Below are 19370 nucleotides of genomic sequence, written 5' to 3'. Positions count from 1 at the left end.
TTCCAAACTCTTTCAACCTCTGCCCAGTACCAAGTTCCAAAGCTGCTTCCACATTTTTAGGTATCTTTATAACAACACCCCGTTCCTTGGCACCAATTTTCTGTATTAGTCTCTTTCCTGCTGCTGTAAAGAAACACCTCAGACTGGACAATTTATTTTTCAAAGAGGTTTGTCTGGCTCACTGTTCTGCAGGCTATACAAGAAGCATGGTGCCAGCATCTACTTCTGGTGAGGCCTCGAGAAGCTTCCAGTCATGGTGGAAGGCAAAGGGAGAGTAGGCATGTCACATGGCAAGAGAGGAAACGAGAGAGATGCCAGGCTCTTCTAAACAATTAGCTCCCGTGTGAATAACAGAGTAAGAACTCACTTATTACCACAAGGATAGCACCAAGCCATTCAGTAGGGATCTGCCTGCATCACCCAAAAACCTTCCTCTAGGCCCACCTCCAACATTGGAGGTCACATGTCAACATGAGATTTGGAGGGGACACACATCCAAACCATATCAGCCACTTAATGGATATGTGGTTATAGGCATGGTTTCCTAGTTGTAAAAAGGAATAATAAACCATAACCCTTCAGTCACAAGGCTGTTGAAAAATCGAATGACATGTAAAGATGCTAACACATAGGAGGTAATTCCGTTACCTGCGTCCCCCCAACCCCCCACCAGCCCCACCGTGATTCTATTCAATTCCTGTGATTTCAGGTTGTTTCTGCTACCCCTACACTGTGCCAGTTCCAAAGATGGATGAAGGGCATGTGATCACACCAAAAAAGGCTTCTACTTAGTGCTGAAAGCAAAATCAGCTCAGTGTTGGTGGTCTTTGCTCCCTCTGCCCTCTGCATTCTGCCTGTTCTTTTCCCTTCACAATTTCTGTCATCCTTGCAGTGAATTAAAGACTCTAACCCTCGTCCCTGCCTTAGACTGCCACTAAAGCTTTCATATAACATGTGCGGGAAAATGAGTTGAGCTTTGTTATCAGACAGAACTAGGTTTGAATTCAAACTTCTCCCTTTGCTAGATAAATGACTTGGGGCAAGCCTCTTAACTGTTCACACTCAGGTATTGTTCATCTGTGAAAAAAAAAAAGACATGTTTTCTGTATTGCTTGTCTATTAGTGAGTAACAAATTAAACATTTAGCAGCTTAAAGCAATGTACATTTATTTTCTCAGTTTCTGTGGGTCAGGAATTAGGAGTGGCTTGGCTGAGTGATTCTGGCTTAGTTCTCACATGAAGTTGGGATCAAGATGCCCCCAGGATTGCAGTCAACTGACAGGTTGCAAGACTTGATGGGGTTGGAGGATCTTCTTCCAGGGTGGCTCACCCATAGACCCAGCAAATTAGTGTGGCTGCTGGCAGACGGCCTCAACTCATTTCCTCCCCGGGAGGACATCTCTAGAGGGCTGCTTGAGTATCCTCTTGACATGGCAGCCAGCTTCCTTCACAGCAAGTGATCCAAGGGAAAGAAAGCAAGACAGAGCTGTGGTGCTTTTTATGACCTAGCTTTGGAGGTGTCATGCTGTCATTTCCACAACATCCTATTGGTTACACAGGTCAGCCTGTTCAGTATGGGAGGGGACTACACAGGTGTAAATATTAGTAGGTGAGTGTAATTGTGTGCCATCCTGGAGACTGACAACCACTTTTTGTCCACATTCTTCTGGAGTGGGGCAGGGAGGACCCAGACTGGGTTTCCAGGAGCTGAAGTAGGAGAAAGACAGAACTGGTGCGTGAAATACACAGCAAAACCCAGGACTAGGTCCATGGGACAGAACCAAAACAAAGCTAAACCACAGAGATTCACAAATGAACATGAGATCACAGGATATGTATAAAGCATGGAAAAGAAACTGTTGACATGGCTACTTTAGAGGCTGTGAAGTGAGGTAGTTCTTCAAAGTGCTGATAACAGAACCTACTGCCCAATTTAAGAGTGTCCACGGTGTACCAGGCCCTGCGCTAGAAACCTTACACAGGGTATTACATTTTATTATCACACGGACTCTGCAAAGTAGTTGAAAAAGCCTTAGCCGAGCGCCAACTGATCTGGATTCTAGTTCACCCCTGCTGCTGATTAGCAAGTTGTATTGTCTGTGCCTCAGTTTCCTTGTGTGAAAAAGTAGGGATGATGCTACAGACCCCATTTATTTGTGCCAAGGAATAAAATGAGTTGATACGTGTAAAATACTTAGGGCAATGCCTGGCATGGGATGAGCTCTCTGAAGAACATTAGCTGCCGCTGCTGTTGCTGTTACTGTCATCACCATCTTCAGTCTCCTCTTGATTATTATCACTGTTGCTGCGTAACTTTATCAGACTGCAATCTCCTAATCAACAGGAGTTGAATGGGAGGCTTAAACACTGCAGTTGTTTTCTGAAGTCCTTTCATCACTGTGGAAGAAGAACCAATGAAAACATTTACAGAAAGCTGCTGCTTTGAGGAAAAATGTTTCACTACTAAGGCCATTTCTGGTAGGCTTAGCTCCGAGTTGGTTCCCCTGTTATGTCTTGGGCTGCAGCTTTTCCTTTGCCTCCGTTCCAGGTGGTGATGTTCTGGACTATGATGCTGAACGGTCCTTTACCCAGAGCCCTGCAGAATTTGGAGCACCCAACTCTCCAGGCGAGTGCCTGTGATGTCCTGTCTTCCATCTTGCCAGAGGCCTTCAGCAATCTGCCGGTAACGTAAGAGTGTTTTCTCACCCTTAAATCATGGCTGGAGCACCAGAGCTAGAATTTGATGCTTTTGCATTTTGAACCAGTATTCAGCAGCATCTCTGATGAAAAGGTGCTAGTTCACTTGAGTTGGGGATGAGGGCACTGGGGAACAGCAAATAGGAAAATTTGAAGCCTTAATATATCAGGAAAGCTGTTTCCCCCTGTGCGTTAGAATGTAGGTGGTAGAGGCAAGGGTAGCAGAAGCTTGGAAGGCAGAGAGATTTCAGGAAGATTTCATATCCAAACTTTAAAAGGCCTGAGTTGAAGCCCAGCTCTTCGACTTGCTAGCTCTTTGACTCTTAACCTCTCTAAAACTTGGTGTTATCATCAATAAGATGATAGTCATGTGAAAAATAACAAGTATGTGAAAATACTTAGATTTGTTGTCCAACACATATGGTATTTGTCTTAGTCTGTTTGAGCTGTTATAATAAAATACCATAAATTGGGTGTCTTCTAAACAACAGAAATGTCTTTCTCATAGTTCTGGAGGCTGGAATTAAGATCAAGTCACTGACAGACACAGATTTGGTGCCTCGGGAGGGTTCGCTCTCTGGCTCACAGATGGCACCTTGTGAGCTGTGTCCTCAAGTGGTAGAAGGGGCAGGCAGCTTTCTGGGGCCTGAATCATGAAGGCACTAAGCTCTTTCATGAGGGCTCTGTTCCCATGACTTAATCTCCTCCCCAAAGCCCCACCTCCTGATACCATCACCCTGGGAGTGAAGATTTCAACATAGGAATTTTGGGGGAGCATAAACATTCAGAATACTGCTATTCAGAATAGCAGTATTCAGACTGCTTTTTTCCTTAGTCCTCAATGACATTTGCATCCATTCTTATTTATATAAATGAGCTTCTATAAAGAAGGCAACTTTAATAAAGGTTAAATGTGATGAGATGCCGTGTGTGTCTTGCACAAAAGTGGGTACTCAGATAATCATGGAATCTGAACTGAACCTGCTCTTTGCCACGGTAGCCTCAAGGTCGCAATGGCGTTCAACTCCCGAATGTGGTCTCAGACACAGATATTTCACATCTTTTATGGAAGCCTTTGGCTCGTAGTTATTTCATTCTCATTTTTCCCTTGTCAACCTTCTCATTGCAGAATGACAGGCAGATCCTGTGCACCACAGTGCTGCTTGGGCTGAATGACAGCAAGAATCGCTTAGTGAAAGCTGCAACTTCACGGGCCCTGGGAGTCTGTGTGCTTTTTCCCTGTCTCAGACAGGTCAGAGTGAGCCTATTTAGCTCTTCTGTGCCCCTTTTGTAGTCCATGACACCCCTATTTTGTGGATATAGAGCTCCTGCATTGGATGGTAAAGGAAACTAAATTGCTTTGTAATCTGATTTCTTTAATTGCTACCAAAATATGGTCATGGGCCAGGCGTGGTGGCTCATGCCACCATGGGAGGCCGAGGCGGGTGGATTGCTTGAGCTCAGGAGTTTGAGACCAGCCTGGGCAACTTGGCGAAACCCTCTCTCTACAAAAAATTTTAAAAATTAGCCAGGCATGGTGGTATGCACCTGTAGTCCCAGCTACTTGGGAGGCTGAGATGGGAGGCTCACTTGAGCCTGGGAGGTGAAGGTTGTAATGAGCAGAGATCACACCACTGCACTCCAGCCTGGGTGGCAGAGCCAGACACACACACACACACACACACACACACACACACACTCTCACACTCTCTTTCTCTCTCTCCATATATATATATATAGTGTTATACGTATAGTTATATATATGTAACTACAGGTATTACCATATATATACCATATATATAAATGAACTAAGGCATTACCATGTATATAGATGGTATTTATTTAATTTTTAATTACTTAGCACACTGCCTGGGACCTTAGGCACCCAATAAATGCTTCAATTAATGAATGATCTAATAAAAATGAAATGGGACATTACCAGGTGATAGTCATCATTTAGAAAGCTGACATAGTTTTTACTAAGAAGGAAATAATGTCCTCTTTCACTCTTACTTGTGACATTTATCTCACTGAGTGGTGTGTAGTACATAGGATGTGTTTTGGAAATGGATTTCTTTTTCAGAACATCATTTCTCAAGATGGAAATCAACCAAGCAAAGAGTTCACAGATAACTGTCCCAGGCCAGGTTATATATTCAATGTTCATAAGAGCAAAATCCATAGGCTTCTCGGGTGTCCATGGCACATACCAAAATCATGGGAGCTTCCCCTGGGATTTTTTTGAGTGTCCAAATTGTAAAATATCAGAAGAACAGTAAATTGATTGAGTAGATGAATTTTTATTTCCAAGTAGAAATGTGCGTGAAGGCTTCTAGCTTTATCTGAAAATAAGTTTGAGAATTTCACAGGTAGCAGCATGACCTGCTAAAGTAACTTCAGTGTTTTGTTTTGTCTTATAGGATGTCATATTTGTTTCAGATGCAACAAATACAATATTGATGTCACTTGAAGACAAGTCTCTGAATGTTCGAGCCAAAGCAGCCTGGTCCCTGGGCAACCTGACAGACACTCTGATTGTCAACATGTAGGTGACTGAGCTTGCTTTCCCCTGCTGACTTCTGAGATTGAGGGCCCAAGAGAATGTCCTCGATCTCTACCATGAAAGAATCAGCAGTAGTTCCCGCATATTATGCAGTCAGTCTTCCTGCTTTGTTTTGTTTTGTTATTCCTTCAGAAAATAAAATTAATAAGCTGTTCTTAATATATATTAGGAATATGTTAAGACATATATGTATTAAAAATACAGTATGCCGATATAAGTAATATGTCCACATTATAGAAAACATAAAAGCAAATCCTTAGTAATGGTTACTGTACTTTTAAAATGCATTTAAAAAAATTTCTTAAAGTAGTATATTCACAGGCTAAAAAAAATCCAGATAGTACAAAGCAGCATTCAGTGTGAAGCCTTTCTTCTACCCTGACACCTTAGTTCCCTTCCCCAGAGGTAGCTGGTTATTCATGTGCAAGTGTCCTGCTTTTTGTCACTTCACCGTATAAGCGACATGTAAAATGTGTAAGCATTCTATTATTGACTTGTTAGAAATCCTTATTTATGATTACATAATGAACACTGTGTGATGATTATTTAACCATTTTTCTATTACTGAACATTTGTTTTAGGCTTTAGGCTTGTAGGCTTTTATATTCAGTGAATATTTTTGTGCATGAAATCTGCATTTTGAGATTTTTTTTTGGAGACATTCCTAGGTGGGGAAATATTGAGTCAAAAGATGTATACTGTAAGTTTCTTGATATAACCTAAGCAGATTTGTTAAACTGTTTTCCTAAACTTTTATGCTTATGCTAAGTGAATATATTTCTATATGTATATATTTAAGTGTATTTACCTTTTAACATGTGTTGCCTGCTTTGGGTGGAACAGGGAAACACCAGACCCAAGTTTCCAGGAGGAGTTCTCTGGTCTCCTGCTCTTGAAAATGTTACGATCAGCTATAGAAGCATCCAAGGATAAAGACAAGGTAGACTCACAACAAAACCCAGTATCTCCCAAACAGATACTTAATGTATTGTAGCTGCAGTGTGGTAGTTTAGTGTGGCTTGATGTTCCTCAGACTATCCCACCAAATATACTCTTGTTCAAAGGAGACTGCGGGTGTGCTCAGGGTGTAAACCCCCCACCCAACCACCCACTCCAGGCCTCCCACATAATCCGGTCACTAAACAAATCCCAGCGGGCCCAGCCCCAGCTGTTACCTGGCTTTTCAGAAACAGAATTCGGTTGGGAATGGCAGCTGCTTAGACAGGTCTGTCCCCAGAAAGCCCCGGGTATGGATGGAGTCCCGTCTACCCTCTGGTTTCCACTGGCACATTTATCTACCAACATTCTGTCCAAGTCTCCTCTTCTGAGCCCTCACCAGAATCACCCTTAATGAAGAGTCACAGGGAGAAGACGTCCACCCACGCATCAGGAGACAGGCCTGGAACAGAGCCTTCCTGCACAGCCTCAGAAGGGACCCACCCTGCTGACACCTTGATCTTGGACTCATGGCCTCCAGTACTGTGAGACAGTAACATTCTGTTGTTGAAGGTGCGCAGTCTGTGGTACTGTAAAACAGCCCTAGGAAACGAACGCAGCCTGTTAGCCCACAGATGGTGAAGGGATGGAATGCTCCATGGAGCTCCAGGCTCACTGTCTGCAGCTCCTAAAGTGTGCTACGGGACCCTTGGGTGGGTGTAGGTACGCAGGGTAATTTTGGGTGGTTCAAGGTGAATAATTTCAATTGACATAACAATGTATTTATCTTGCTGGGTAAATGAGGGATCCCCAACTGTTAGGAACCAGGCTACACAGCAGGAGGTGAGCAGCCAGCCAGTGAGCAAAGCTTCATCTGTAGAAACAGCCACTTCCCATCCCTCGCATTACCGCATGAGCTCTGCCTCCTGTGAGATGAGCGGTGCCATTAGATTCTCATAGAAGCACGAACCCTACTGTGAACTACGCATGCCAGGGATCTGGATTGCGTGCTCCTTATGAGAACCTGATGCCTGATGATGTGTGACTGTCTCCCATCACCCCCGGATGGAACCATGTAGTTGTAGGAAAACAAGTTCAGGGCTCCCACTGATTCAACTGATTCTACATTATGGTGAGTTGTGTAATTATTTCATTATATATTACAGTTAAATAATAATAGAAATAAAGCACACAATAAATGTAATGGGCTTGAATCATCTCCGCATCATCCCTTCCCCTTCTCCTGGGTCCGTGGAAGAGTTGTCTTCAAGAAAACTGGTCTCAGGTAGCAAAAAGGTTGGGAACCACTGGTGTAAATGCTTCAAGAAATAGTTAAGCAGCTTAAGGTTTACATGCTACAAAAAATACAGGTTTAAATGCTAATAAAAATGGGTGCAAATGAAAACACTCTTGCTGTGGTCCAAGGAATCTTAAGCATTCTGTCAGAAAGACTTGCAGCTTGGAGCTGCAGCTGCCCTCCCACATCCTGTCCACTGTAACCCCTGCAACACACAAACACGCGCACACACACACACATGCTGTGCTTCATGCCCTCACTAGAGTGGCCTGGGAGGGAATGCATGTGGTTTTTTTTTTGTTTTTTTTTTTTTTTGAGTTGGAGTTTCACTCTTGTTGCCCAGGCTGGAGTGCAATGGTGCAATCTCGGCTCTCTGCAACTTCTGCCTCCTGGGTTCAAGGAATTCTCCTGCCTCAGTCTCCCGAGTAGCTGGGATTACAGGCATGTGCCACCATGCCTGGGTAATTTTGTATTTTTAGTAGAGATGGGGTTTCTCCATGTTGGTCAGGCTGGTCTCGAACTCCTGATCTCAGGTGATCCGCCCACCTCAGCCTTCTAAAGTGCCAGGATTACAGGCGTGAGTCACCGCGCCCAGCCGGGAATGCGTGCTTTTAGGAGAAATGAAGACAACTCAGGCCCCTCATTCTCCTGGTGTTTGCACAAGTGCCTTCTCCGCAGACCATGCTTCAGTCTCTTTCTTAGTTCTCCTTCTTACTGAAAGAGAGAAGCAGAGCCCCAACATGTACCCAGCTGCTTAGGGCCCAAGCCAAGTACACAAGTTTCCTGGGGAGCCTAGTGAGTGGAAGGCACTGCAGATCCTCCCCAAAAGCGGCGTCAGTTTTTGATGGATCCTTGAGCCCAGGAAGGCAATAGACAAGACATCACGGTTCACCAGAAGAGAAAACAAAAATGCAGTGAGGGAGGGCAGTAGTCAAAGGTTTTCTCCTCCACGAGAAGGGGTTCTCAGGGCTCTGAGCAGCAGGCAGAAGACTTTATTGCACGTGTGGTTAGGTGATGGCGACCTACAGTTTTCACTGGGAACCGGGATCCAGAGTAACTCAACCTCCTACTCATGCACGTCTCTCTCTTGTCTCTTTGCGTTTTGTGTCTCTCTCTCCATCTCTCGCCCTCCTTATCCTCTCAGTCTCCTCTGTCTCTCTCCCAGTCTCTCGTCTTCTCTCTCATTCCCTTCTCCTCATCTCTCTTTCTCCTTTTCCAGTTCTCTCTCCCTCCTCATCTCGCTGCATACTACTGTTCAGGCTCCCGGGGCTCCACGTGGATGGGCGGACATGGGACTCCTAGGCTAATTTTCACGGGACAAGCACAGGGCTGCAGGACCTAGGTCCCCCACCTCCCAGCACCCTCAAAATGAGAGGTGTGGGGTGTGCCCGTGCTCTCCTGGGTGGGCGCCCCACGCTCCAGGAAGCAGAAACTGCAGGACAAACCTGGCACAAGTGACATGCCCACATGGCTGCCAGCTTCCATCTTGGGATCTGCTGAGGCCAAAGCAGAGGACACCTGCCCACGACCGACCCCGCACCAGGGTGGGGGGAGGGGTGGGTTTGGGGGTGGGAATGGGGATGGGAGCAGCCACTCCAAAGCAGTCCCTGGCTGGCTTCCTGCCCTGCACCCTGTCATGCAAGGCCTCTCCTCCCGCCCCACCCCTGCCCCTCACCACCTCCACCCCTAGACTGTCCAGATCCAGGCTCCAGAAGTCTCCCAGGATCCAAGAACTAAGGGCAACCACTGGGCTCTGCAGCCCCTAGTCCATGAGTCAGCCACTCCTCTGCATGCTGACAAACCTTGGCTATCACTTATCCTCCACCCCAAACCAGCCTCAGCCCCATCCTACTGCAGGCCTGTGTGGCTGCTGGAGAAGTTGGGCTCCTTTCCTCACCCCGAGGCTGCCTGATACGCTTTCTGGATCCTGAAGAAAACTGACCCACTATTCTCATACTGGTGCAGCTTCTTCCAAGACCTCAAAACTGGACAACGTGAACTTGTCTTGTTTCTTGTCTCTTCTTGGTAGGTCTGTCATTGGGACAGTACAAGATTGGGGGGTGGGGGGAGACAGTGGATGAATGGATGGATGAATGGACATCCCCCCAACAGCATTACCACCTCCTCCTAAACATAGTCCTGAGAGCTCTATTTCCTGGTAAACTTCCCCCTTCCCACCCTGGTCCAGGGAAGCCCAAAGGCCATCACCCTCCACCCACCCTTCCTGGGGTCCACTCTACTGTCTGCTTGCCCAGATGTCTTAACCCGGCTTTACCAAGCTAGAACAGATAGCAGGGATGAGTCCCCAGCCTCTGCCAGGAAGATTTGCCAAAATGTTCTCAGTTTAGAAGCAGGGGCAGTGACGGGGCCTAGGGATGACCCCAGTGTTGTCACTCAAGTAGCAAGAAGGGCAAGGAGCCCTGTTTCCTGCCCTTACCCTGGGAGAACTTGGCCGGGGCTCCACAAGGCCCTGCAGGGGCAGCAGGAGAGCAAATCCACCCTCCTCTTGAGGAAGTCACCACCATCCCTAGGAAGCAGCAGATGGGGGCACACTGGCAGAGACCTCGTGTGCTATAGGGCAAGGCCAGCAGATCTGTACTCAGCTTCAGTCCCAGGGGAGCTGCAAGATAGACTGATACCCTCACAGGTTTGGCTCTGTGTCCCCACCCAAATCTCATCTGGAATTGTAATTCTCCTGTGTCAAGGGAGGAACCTGGTGGGAGGGGATTGGATTTGGGGACAGTTTCCCCCGTGCTGCTCCCCGGATAGTGAGGTAGTTCTCAGGAGAGCTGATGGTTTCAAAGTGTGGCACTTACTGGTTCTCCACTCACTCCCTCCTGCCATCTTGTGAAGAAGGTGCCTGCTTCCCCTTCACCTTCTGCCATGATTGCGAGTTTCCTGAACTGCAAGTCAGTTAAGCCTGTTTCCTTTATAAATTACCCAGTCTCACGTATTTCTTTATAGCAGTGTGAAAACAAACGAATATAGTCTCCTTCCCTGAGGTGCCTTCTCCTTAGGCAACCAGCTGCCCCCATGCTCCTCCTCTGCCCCCTGGTATTTCCTTTCACCTCATGAGGCCCAAGTGATCCACATGGCCAGCCCCAGCCCCATCCTACTGCTGGCCCATGTGGCTGCTGGAGAGGCTGGGCTCCTTTCCTTACCCCAAGGCTGCCTGATATGCTTTCTGGATCCTGGAGAAAACTGATCCACTCTTCTCATACTGGTGCAACTTCTTTCAAGACCTCAAAACTGGACAGCGTGAACTTGTCTTGTTTCTTGTCTCTTCTTGCTAGGCCTGTCATTGGGACAGTCCAAGATGTGGAGTCGGGGGAGACAATGGATGAATGGACAGTAGTCCAGGGAGATGTCCCTGTGAGTCCTGAACTGGGCCCTTCCTCCAGTGAGAAGCCTTCCTGAGTGAGTTTATACAGTCATCCCTTGGTATCCATGGAGGATTAGTTCTAGGGTCCCCAGGGATGCCAAAATCCATGGATACTCAAGTCTCTGACATAACATGGCCTAGTATTTACATATAAGCTATGCACATCCTCCCATATACATTAGACCATCTCTAGATTATTCATGATGTGTAATACAATGCAGATGCTATATAAATGGTTGTGATACTGTATTGTTTAGGGAATGATGACAAGAACAAAGTCTGCACATGTTCAGTAGAGACACAACCATCCAATTTATTTTCTGAATATTTTCCATCTGCTGTTGGCTGAATCCACAGATACAGAGCTCCTAGATACGAGTGCCAAGTATCCTTTGAGAGTAGGGTGGGTGAGGTTGCTAATGAGTACAGGGGAGCAGGTGTTGATCAGGAGGGCCCTGCACTGGGGCATCTGGACGCCCTGTCTCAGGACTTGAGACTCCGTTTGGATGGCACAGGCAGACTAAGCCCAAGTCAAAGCCCTCCCCTTGGATGTTCATTTTATCCCAAGCTCTCTCTGGACCCTGGAATTTGGCATCCCTTAGGCCGTGGGTGGAAGGACAGCTGAGCCACATGTTAGATAACATGTCTAGAGGAGTGAGCCCCTACTGTGTGCCCGGCACTTTCCCCACAGGATCCTCTAGCTAAAATATCCAAGGGTCATGGAGAGAAATACCCAGTTAAAATACCAGAAATGAAGAAGTGATACCATTAGAGACACTAAAAAAGACCATTAGAGATACTAAATAACCATTAGTTAATAGTATTAGCTTTTGTATTCTGAGATTCAACAGAAACAGTCACTTCCCTCCGCCCCTATGTGTATCCCAGGACCACCCTGGCTAGGGAGGGCTGAGTTCAGGGAGGTCTGATGCTGGTCCTGGGCTCCGGGGATGACAGTGATGAGGAACTGGGTGCACACATGAGTGGGGGAGCCAGGCCTGGCCAGAGAAGTAACACACATGTGCACAGACATGTTTACCCACATACACGTGTGCACGCATGTGCACAAACACAATGCAGGCAGGCATGTTGATGCCTCAGGCGGCGGAGGACCTGACTCTGGGCCCTGCTGACCCGGGCAAGGCCCCATTGTGATGCGTGCCATGACATCAGAATGTCACTGGTGCTTAGCACCTATCCGCTCTCCAGCCTGTGTCTGTGTTCTACAGCAGTTACTCACACACAGTGGTGTTGGTGAGCAGCTTGTGGACTCAAAGGTTTTCTCCCTGAGAGGCATAACCCAGGCCAACTGATTCATCAGAATCAGGTGAGTGTCACCTGCTCTCTTCCCTCCAGGCTGACTTGGGGACAGTGGCTATGGTATGGGCGGTGTTGGCCTCTGGGCAGCTACAGAGGAGGGTCATCCCTGAGCAGTCACCGGGCGCCCGTTCTACACTGCCTGTGTAGATGATTTTCTCTTTCATCCTCATGGTGGCTTCGTAGAGCGGGTGCTGTTCCCGAATGTACCCATTCGACAGGTGAGACATCTGGGGTCAGAGAGGCGGTAACCGGCCCGAGAATCCAGACACGACCCTGGGTTTTGCTCTCAGCCCTGCTGTGTGCCGTGCTAGACTTCAGGCCTCAACCCTGAGACCTCCCTGCTCTAGATCCCAAATCTGCCCAGATTTCCGATCCCGATGGGGCAGAGCCTGGCCGTGGAAGAGACACTGAGATGGATCCACTGTGGGTGGGGAGGAGGGAAGGGTCCTCAGAACACACCTGGGGCCTAAGCTGGGTCCTGATGGTCACTGTGGGACCCACTGGACACACACAGTCCCTTGTCTGGGAGTGGCATGGGGAGCCTTCTGCCCTTGGGGAGTTGTGGAAAGTGAAGGAGCCCTGGAGGGCTGGCTGAGGGGAGACTATCTTCTCTTGTGTTCAAAGGGGTCCAGGCACTGGGGTTCTCCCCAAGTATTTCTTATTCTGTCTGGCCTCGCTTTCCTTTTGCCCCGAGTATTCTCAGGAAGGATGGTCCATCTAGATGTTCTCCAGGAGCGAGGACCCACTGTTCTTCATCAGTGACCCAGGAAAATGAAGCCCCCTCCTGTAGGGACAGCTCAGAATGGTGGAGTCCACAGTCCCTCCCTGAGAGACATGGTTTCCATGAGCACAGTGGCTGCTTTGGAGACAGTAGATCATTTTCATCCCCAAAACCAAACACACTCCTGCTCAAATGGCGTTATTCCTAAAGCAGCTTCACTGGTTAGACTGAAGGGCCACGGTAGCCCAAGTGATGAGCACGGTAGAACGGAGCAGTCAGGAGAGATCTTGTTCCCCATAGGAAACTGGGCATCTCTGTGGCCCTGAGCATCCAAGGTGGCCGATCGTACAGAGACCTCTGGTGCCTGACCGCAGTTCGCATCCACATCCCTGGAATAGCCCATCACAGGCTTTTCACCCTTGGCAAGTGGACACCATTCACCCTGCCGGGGCAGGTGTGTGTGCATTTCCTGGCATAAGGGGACAATGGGATTCTCTGTCCAGGTCCCACTCTTCTTGAGTCCTTGGGAAGATGCCCACCCCTGCTTGGGGCTTCAGACTGCAGAGACCCATGGAGGTGTGGACCACGGGGTTTGGCCCCTTTTTACTGGAGTGCAGTGGTGGAATGAAGGTTATACAACCAGCCAGCATCTGGGAGACCGGCGGGAGCGGTTCAGGAGTTCTCTGAAGCTGTCGGGTACAGTGTAACCTTTAGACAATTTTGTCTCACAGGATGGACATGATAGAGGAGGCAGATAGTTTGCAGGCACAGGAGCGGGAGAACATAATTATGAAGTATCAGAAGGTACAGTTGGGTCTGCTCCTTGGAGGGAGGTCTCTTCCAGTGCACCCTAGTCAAAGGGTCCTGGGTTCCCTAGGAGCACAGGGCAGGGATGGGTGGCCAATACCCCCAGGCCCTTGCACCATTTACCTTGGACCCCTCACCAAGGCTCCCTCTGGGTTACAGGGACACCGAGCTGGGCTGCCAGAGGACAAGGGGCCTGAGCCTGTTGAAATCTACAGCAGCATTGATCGCTTTGGGATTCTGCAGTGAGTCCTCTGTGCTCCCCTCACCCCTAAAGCAGCTGTCTCAGCTCAGGGATGGGTTTGCTTTTAGAAAAGCCTTTCTGATGCAGGACATGTCTCGCCAGGTCTGGCCAACCTCTTTTCCAGGGTCAGAACTCCTCCCTGGCTCCCCTGGAGGTCCAGCCTGAGGTTGTGGTTGGGCCAGAGGTGCAAGGCCCATGTAGGGAGCGGGTGGGAATGGAGACTGGGCTAGGCCAGGCCCCTGGGCTCTCAGCAGTTCTGTCGGCAAGTTAGCACAAGAGGAGCGGGGCAGCCTGAGGTTCTGGCCCTGTGTACCAGGAGACAACCCCGGTGAGATCCAAGGGTTGTGGCCACAGGGTGAGGAGACACCTGGCCCAGCCTCAGGGCTGTTGTCCGGCAGGTCTCTCAGAGCCCACCTGCCCCTGTCCTCCCCCATTTCCCTAGAACTACACCCCTCCCTGTCCCCATGGGGAAGGGGGAAAGGTGTGGGGACAGTGGGGGCTTTGGCCCGAAGAGAATGGGGGAGAAGATGGGAAGGGCCCCGCTCTGGGCATCTCACGGTGAGACTAGGGAGGCAGCAGGGCTTGTGGTTAAAGACCCTGGGTCTGGTGCTGGGAAGGGATCTGGGGCCAGGTAAGAGGAGCCCAACCTGGAGCCCATCCCTCAGGGATCATAGGATGGAGAGAGAGCGGATGCCGGGCAAGATAAGGTGGGAGGGAGCTTATGAGGCGTGCCACTTCTGAAACGCAGGGTGTGTGGCTCAGGTATAGGGAGAGGCAGGTGGATGCTTGGCCAGCCTTGGGGCTGTTGTCCAGCAGGTCTCTGAGGGCCCACCTGCCCCTGTTCTCCCCCATGTCCTTAGATCTACAGCCCTCACTGTCCCCATGGGGAAGGGGGAAAGGCATGGGGACAGTGGGGGTTGTGGCCCTAGGGGAATGGGGGAGAAGATGGGCAGGGCCCCATTCTGGGCATGTCACGGTGAGGCCAGGGAGGCAGCAGGGCTTGTGACCAAAGACCCTGGGTCTGGTGCCGGGAAGGGATCTGGGGCCAGGTAAGAGGAGCCCAGCCAGGAGCCCATCCTTTGGGCATCATAGGATGGAGAGAGAGAGCATCCCGGGGGAGGTAGGGTGGGAGGGAGCTGATGAGCCGTGCCACTTCTGAAATGCAGGGTGTGTGGCTCAGATGCAGGGAGAGGCAGGTGGATGCTGGGAGGTCAGAACCTGCAAGAGCCTTGGGGCTGTCAAGTGGGATGGGTCCCTGGTGCACCCAGAGTACACTGGGCAGGTCTCAGGGCAGGCTCCCTTGAGCCAGGTGGGGTGATGTGGTCACTCCCTGAGGGACTCCTGTCAGGGCCCGGTCGCCCACCCTAGGTGGCCCCCATCCCATCTCAGGGCTAACATTTCTCAGCTCCAGCAGAAAGCACCACCTCGAGTCCAGGATGGGCAGCCCCATTGTGCAGCCTGACCACCCCGCATGCCAGGGTCCCAGTAACCCCAGCCAGGCTGTCCCTGTACTCCTTCTTCTCCCAGGTCCTGCCCCTCCTGGGAGTCAGCCCCACAGGAAGGCCCTTGTCCTCCCTTCCCTGTGCCTTCTCCCGGGCTGAGTCCTGAGCTGGATAGGGACACAGCCAGTCCTTTCTGGGGGTCGGCTCCCAGGCTTGGGTGGCTCCAGGCCTTGTGCAGGTCCTCAGCTCTGCCTGGGTTGCCTTACAGTGAGACGGAGCTCCCTCCTGTGACTGCCCGGGAGGCGAAGGTAAGAGCCTGATGCACGGAGGGGCTGGTCCAGGGACGTAGGGGCTGGGCGGGTTGTCAGTGAGGCAGAGGAAGCAGCTGGCCTGGGTGGTGGCGGGTGAGGGCAACACGCTGTCATTGGGAGGGGCAGCAGAGACCTGACCCCAAGTTGCCGTAACTTTGGCAGTTTGTTAAAATTCCAAAGTGAGAACCACAGTCCTGGCTTGGAGGTGGCTGCCTGCTTGTATCAGGAACCCACCTAGAAGCTGGGACCTAAGACTGGTGTATCTGTGGCCTGAGGATGGCACATCCTGGGGTCCCAAAGCCAGCCCACTGGTGCTCATTTGCTCAAAGGCTCTCAGCCCTTAGGGTCTGCCCTTCCCTGGCTCCTTCCAGCTGGGTCCCACCAGGGATCCAGAGCCCAAGACCCAGCATCCACGGGTGGCTCTGGGAAGCCTGGCAGCTCCGCTAACTCCAACATGTCTCATTTGGCAGCAAATTCGGCAGGAGAGAAAAAGAAAGAACAAGTGGCTGGAGATGCTGGGTGAATGGGAGACATATAAAAACAGCAAAAAGGTAATGTGTGGAGGGAGAGGCCCCTGGAAGTACTCTCTGCAGAGACAGGGGTCAGGCACCCATGGCTTTGGCCTGGCACCGTCAGCCTCTCAGAGCGGGGGTGGCACACTGTCCTCGCCCAGAGGACTGCAGGCCTGGTCGCCAGATTGCCTGCCTATTCGTGCAAGCGTCACCTTGCTGGGAGGGAATCTGAATCTAGGGCTGGGACCACCTGGAGTTCAAGGCTAGGGATGCCCTAGTGACCTGAAGGAAGAAAAAGGTGCAGATCAGAGTTTCGACTCTGAGTGTCCATCCACTCTTTCAGTCCTGGGAAGGCAGACCCTGCCCCAGCTTGATCTCACCTCTACTGAGGAATCATGGGGCCAAAACCGACAATTTCCAGAATCCCCAGGCTCTGGTCCTTGCTGGGGTCACCCCGTGGCCTGTGACACCAGATTGTTTTCTGCCCACAGCTCATAGATCACATCTATAAGGGCGTTCCCATGAACATCAGGGGCCCAGTGTGGTCAGTCCTCCTGAACATTCAGGAAATCAAGTCGAAAAACCCCAGAAAATATAAGGTACTGTCAGCCAGAGCACAACAAACAGGACAGGCCGTGTCAGGGGCCCAGGTCTCCAGCTGGAGGGAACGTCAAGCCCACCCTGTTGGGGGTGGGGGGGGATGGTCAGATGCACATCCTGGGCATGGACAGTGGCATAGTCACCAGAGACAAACTCAGCTCTGGTGACCCTCCCTGGCTTCAGTAACAAGCCAAAAAGCACCTTTGTGCAGAAGGAAACCTTCCTTCTTTCCTTCCTTCCCGAAGTGCTGACTGTGGGCTGACTGCCATTTGGGGCAGGGAGGCTTCCATCTGTTCTGAGGCTGCTTCCTCCTCTTGGCCCTGCAGACCATGAAGGAGAAGGGCAAGAGGTCATCTGAACACATCCACCAGATCAACCTGGACGTGAGCAGGACTCTCCGGAACCATGTCTTCTTCAAGGATCGATATGGAGCCAAGTAAGCCTACGGGAGCCGCAGGGTCCCAGTGGAGATGGGGTGAACAAGAGGGATGGAGACTTCCCCGCAGCAGAAGCCAGGGTCACCCAGCAGGGATGACAGAGCTGCCAAGAGCTCTCCTGGCCCAGGGAGCAGCCGGCACCATGAACCGAGCACCTCCCTGGTTCCAAGCCCTGGGCCAGGCTGGAACATATGGGGCCAGAACCCAGGAGGATCCTGAGGAGACAGAAAACAGCAAAGAAAATCACGCACAATGGTGAAAGGTGCTCTCCCTGACCCATGGGGACGCATGGTAGGACCCACGGGAGGGTGGCAGGATGGAGGGCCCATGAGCCTCCCCAGGCAACACTGACAGCACCAAATGCTGGGAGAATTAGGGGTCCTGGAAACTCTCATCCAGGTCTGCTGGGAACATGACATGGCACAGCCACGTTGGCAGCCAGTTGGGCAGTGGCTCACAAAGCTCAATGGACTTGAACCACGCATCCCCAAGGTGTCACAGATATTGAACCCACTGATTTGAAAACTGACATCCACATGAAACCTGCATGCCACGTTCACTGCTTGATTCATTGTCATTCACACACGGAGCCTTCGGGGATGGCCTTCAACACGGGAATGGGGAGAGACAGGCTGTTCCTCCGTTCAAACGGGAAGACCTGGTGAGAAAAGGGAACAAACCAGTGATGGCTGCACGAACGTGGGTGGATCCTAGATGCATTTTGCTAAGGGAAAGAAGCCAGACCCAATAAGCTACCACAGTAGGATTCCCATTCCTAGGCCATTCTTGAAAAGGCCAAACCATAGGGACTGAGAAGCAGTCTGGGTGGCCAGGGGCTAACGGATCGGGGAGAGGCTGGGTGCATAGGGGAAACCCTGGAGATTTGGAAGATGAAGGAGTCTCTCCAGGAGGGGCTGGAGCAGTGGCCAGGAGACTGCACATTGGTTTGGAACCATGGAGGAACTGTACACCCAAAGACTGAACTGGTGTGTGTGCAAACTGGAAAAAAAATCATTCAGCGTGAAAAGGATCGGTCAACTCACTGTAGAACTGGGCTATTTGCATGTCACAGATGTGGATTTTACTGAAACATTTCTTCAACAGTCTCAGGCCCTGAAGAGCTCACTGCTTATCTTGTGAATCATCTGAACCTGAAATGGGATTTGTTGTTAGGATTTGTAGACAAAGTGAAACTAACAGCATCTGCACAAACCAAACCATAGCCCCCTTTCTCTGTTTCCTAGGCAGCGGGAACTATTCTACATCCTCCTGGCATATTCGGAGTATAACCTGGTGAGTATTCCTGGCAGTGAGGTTCCCGGGCCATATTTCCATCTTCACAGGAGTGGGTGTCTGGTGGGGGTGTCGTTGCTTCTTTTAAAGTTAGTATTTGTGACCCACCAGGATATAGGAGGTAGGAGTCCAGCTCACTGCTGGCATAAACCTCCAAGCAAGGCAGTGGTCTCAAGGGGTCAAGCTGAGACACAAAGGAGTTGGGGCCTGGACTCCTGGTGTCACCTGCGCCTGACCACCACTTCTCAGAACAGGAAATGACACCCTCCTCCTGGGGCTGCCCCAAAGCCCGGGAGTTTGGCAGTGTCACACGCAGGACAGTGCTCTCAGGAGACATTTTGGACAAGGTGCTGAAGTGCCTGATGGACTTGGCTCTTGTCATGAAATGAATTTGCATCCTGAGGAAGCCTCTTCTTCATAGGAAGCCTCCCCAGTCACCTCTGCCCTCTCCAATGACATGAGTCCTCCCAGGTGACCTCAGCCCTCCCAGGTGATGTCCTTCCATGGTGACTCTGGCTCTTGCAGGAAGTGGGCTACTGCAGGGACCTGAGCCACATCGCCGCCTTGTTCCTCCTTTACCTGCCTGAGGAGGATGCATTCTGGGCACTGGTGCAGCTGCTGGCCAGTGAGAGGCACTCCCTGCCAGGTAGGTGAACAGCTGCCCCTGGGGCCTCATGCAGCCAGACCCGGGGACGGCCACTGTGGCCAGATGATCTCGGCTTTCAGCCAAGGCACCATCCTTGTGTCGCCAGCTTGTTGGGAGCCTTTAGGACATCTCTGCTGAGGGTCCCACAGGAGTCCACAGATGCCT

At 50.6% G+C, this 19370-nt stretch overlaps 1 protein-coding gene across 1 annotated transcript in view; it reads left to right on the top strand.

The window, feature by feature from the left end:
• Positions 1 to 19370, top strand: part of LOC129051223 (ubiquitin carboxyl-terminal hydrolase 6-like) — a 97628-nt gene that overhangs the window by 26469 nt on the left and 51789 nt on the right. Inside the window, exons 14-29 of the mRNA XM_063718390.1 lie at positions 2549 to 2683; positions 3827 to 3949; positions 5118 to 5242; positions 6104 to 6200; positions 6617 to 7328; positions 9329 to 9518; positions 10787 to 10910; positions 12105 to 13370; positions 13648 to 13720; positions 13883 to 13965; positions 15675 to 15714; positions 16188 to 16268; positions 16721 to 16828; positions 17156 to 17265; positions 18511 to 18559; positions 19085 to 19205. Coding sequence (XP_063574460.1) covers positions 13649 to 13720; positions 13883 to 13965; positions 15675 to 15714; positions 16188 to 16268; positions 16721 to 16828; positions 17156 to 17265; positions 18511 to 18559; positions 19085 to 19205 — 664 coding nt within the window. The 5' untranslated portion in view covers positions 2549 to 2683; positions 3827 to 3949; positions 5118 to 5242; ... (4 more) ...; positions 12105 to 13370; position 13648. The remainder of the gene's footprint in view (positions 1 to 2548; positions 2684 to 3826; positions 3950 to 5117; positions 5243 to 6103; positions 6201 to 6616; positions 7329 to 9328; positions 9519 to 10786; positions 10911 to 12104; positions 13371 to 13647; positions 13721 to 13882; positions 13966 to 15674; positions 15715 to 16187; positions 16269 to 16720; positions 16829 to 17155; positions 17266 to 18510; positions 18560 to 19084; positions 19206 to 19370) is intronic.

The sequence above is a fragment of the Pongo abelii genome, chromosome 19 (assembly GCF_028885655.2).
Source record: "Pongo abelii isolate AG06213 chromosome 19, NHGRI_mPonAbe1-v2.0_pri, whole genome shotgun sequence".
NCBI lineage: Eukaryota > Metazoa > Chordata > Mammalia > Primates > Hominidae > Pongo > Pongo abelii.
This window is presented reverse-complemented; position numbering and strand designations above follow the sequence as displayed.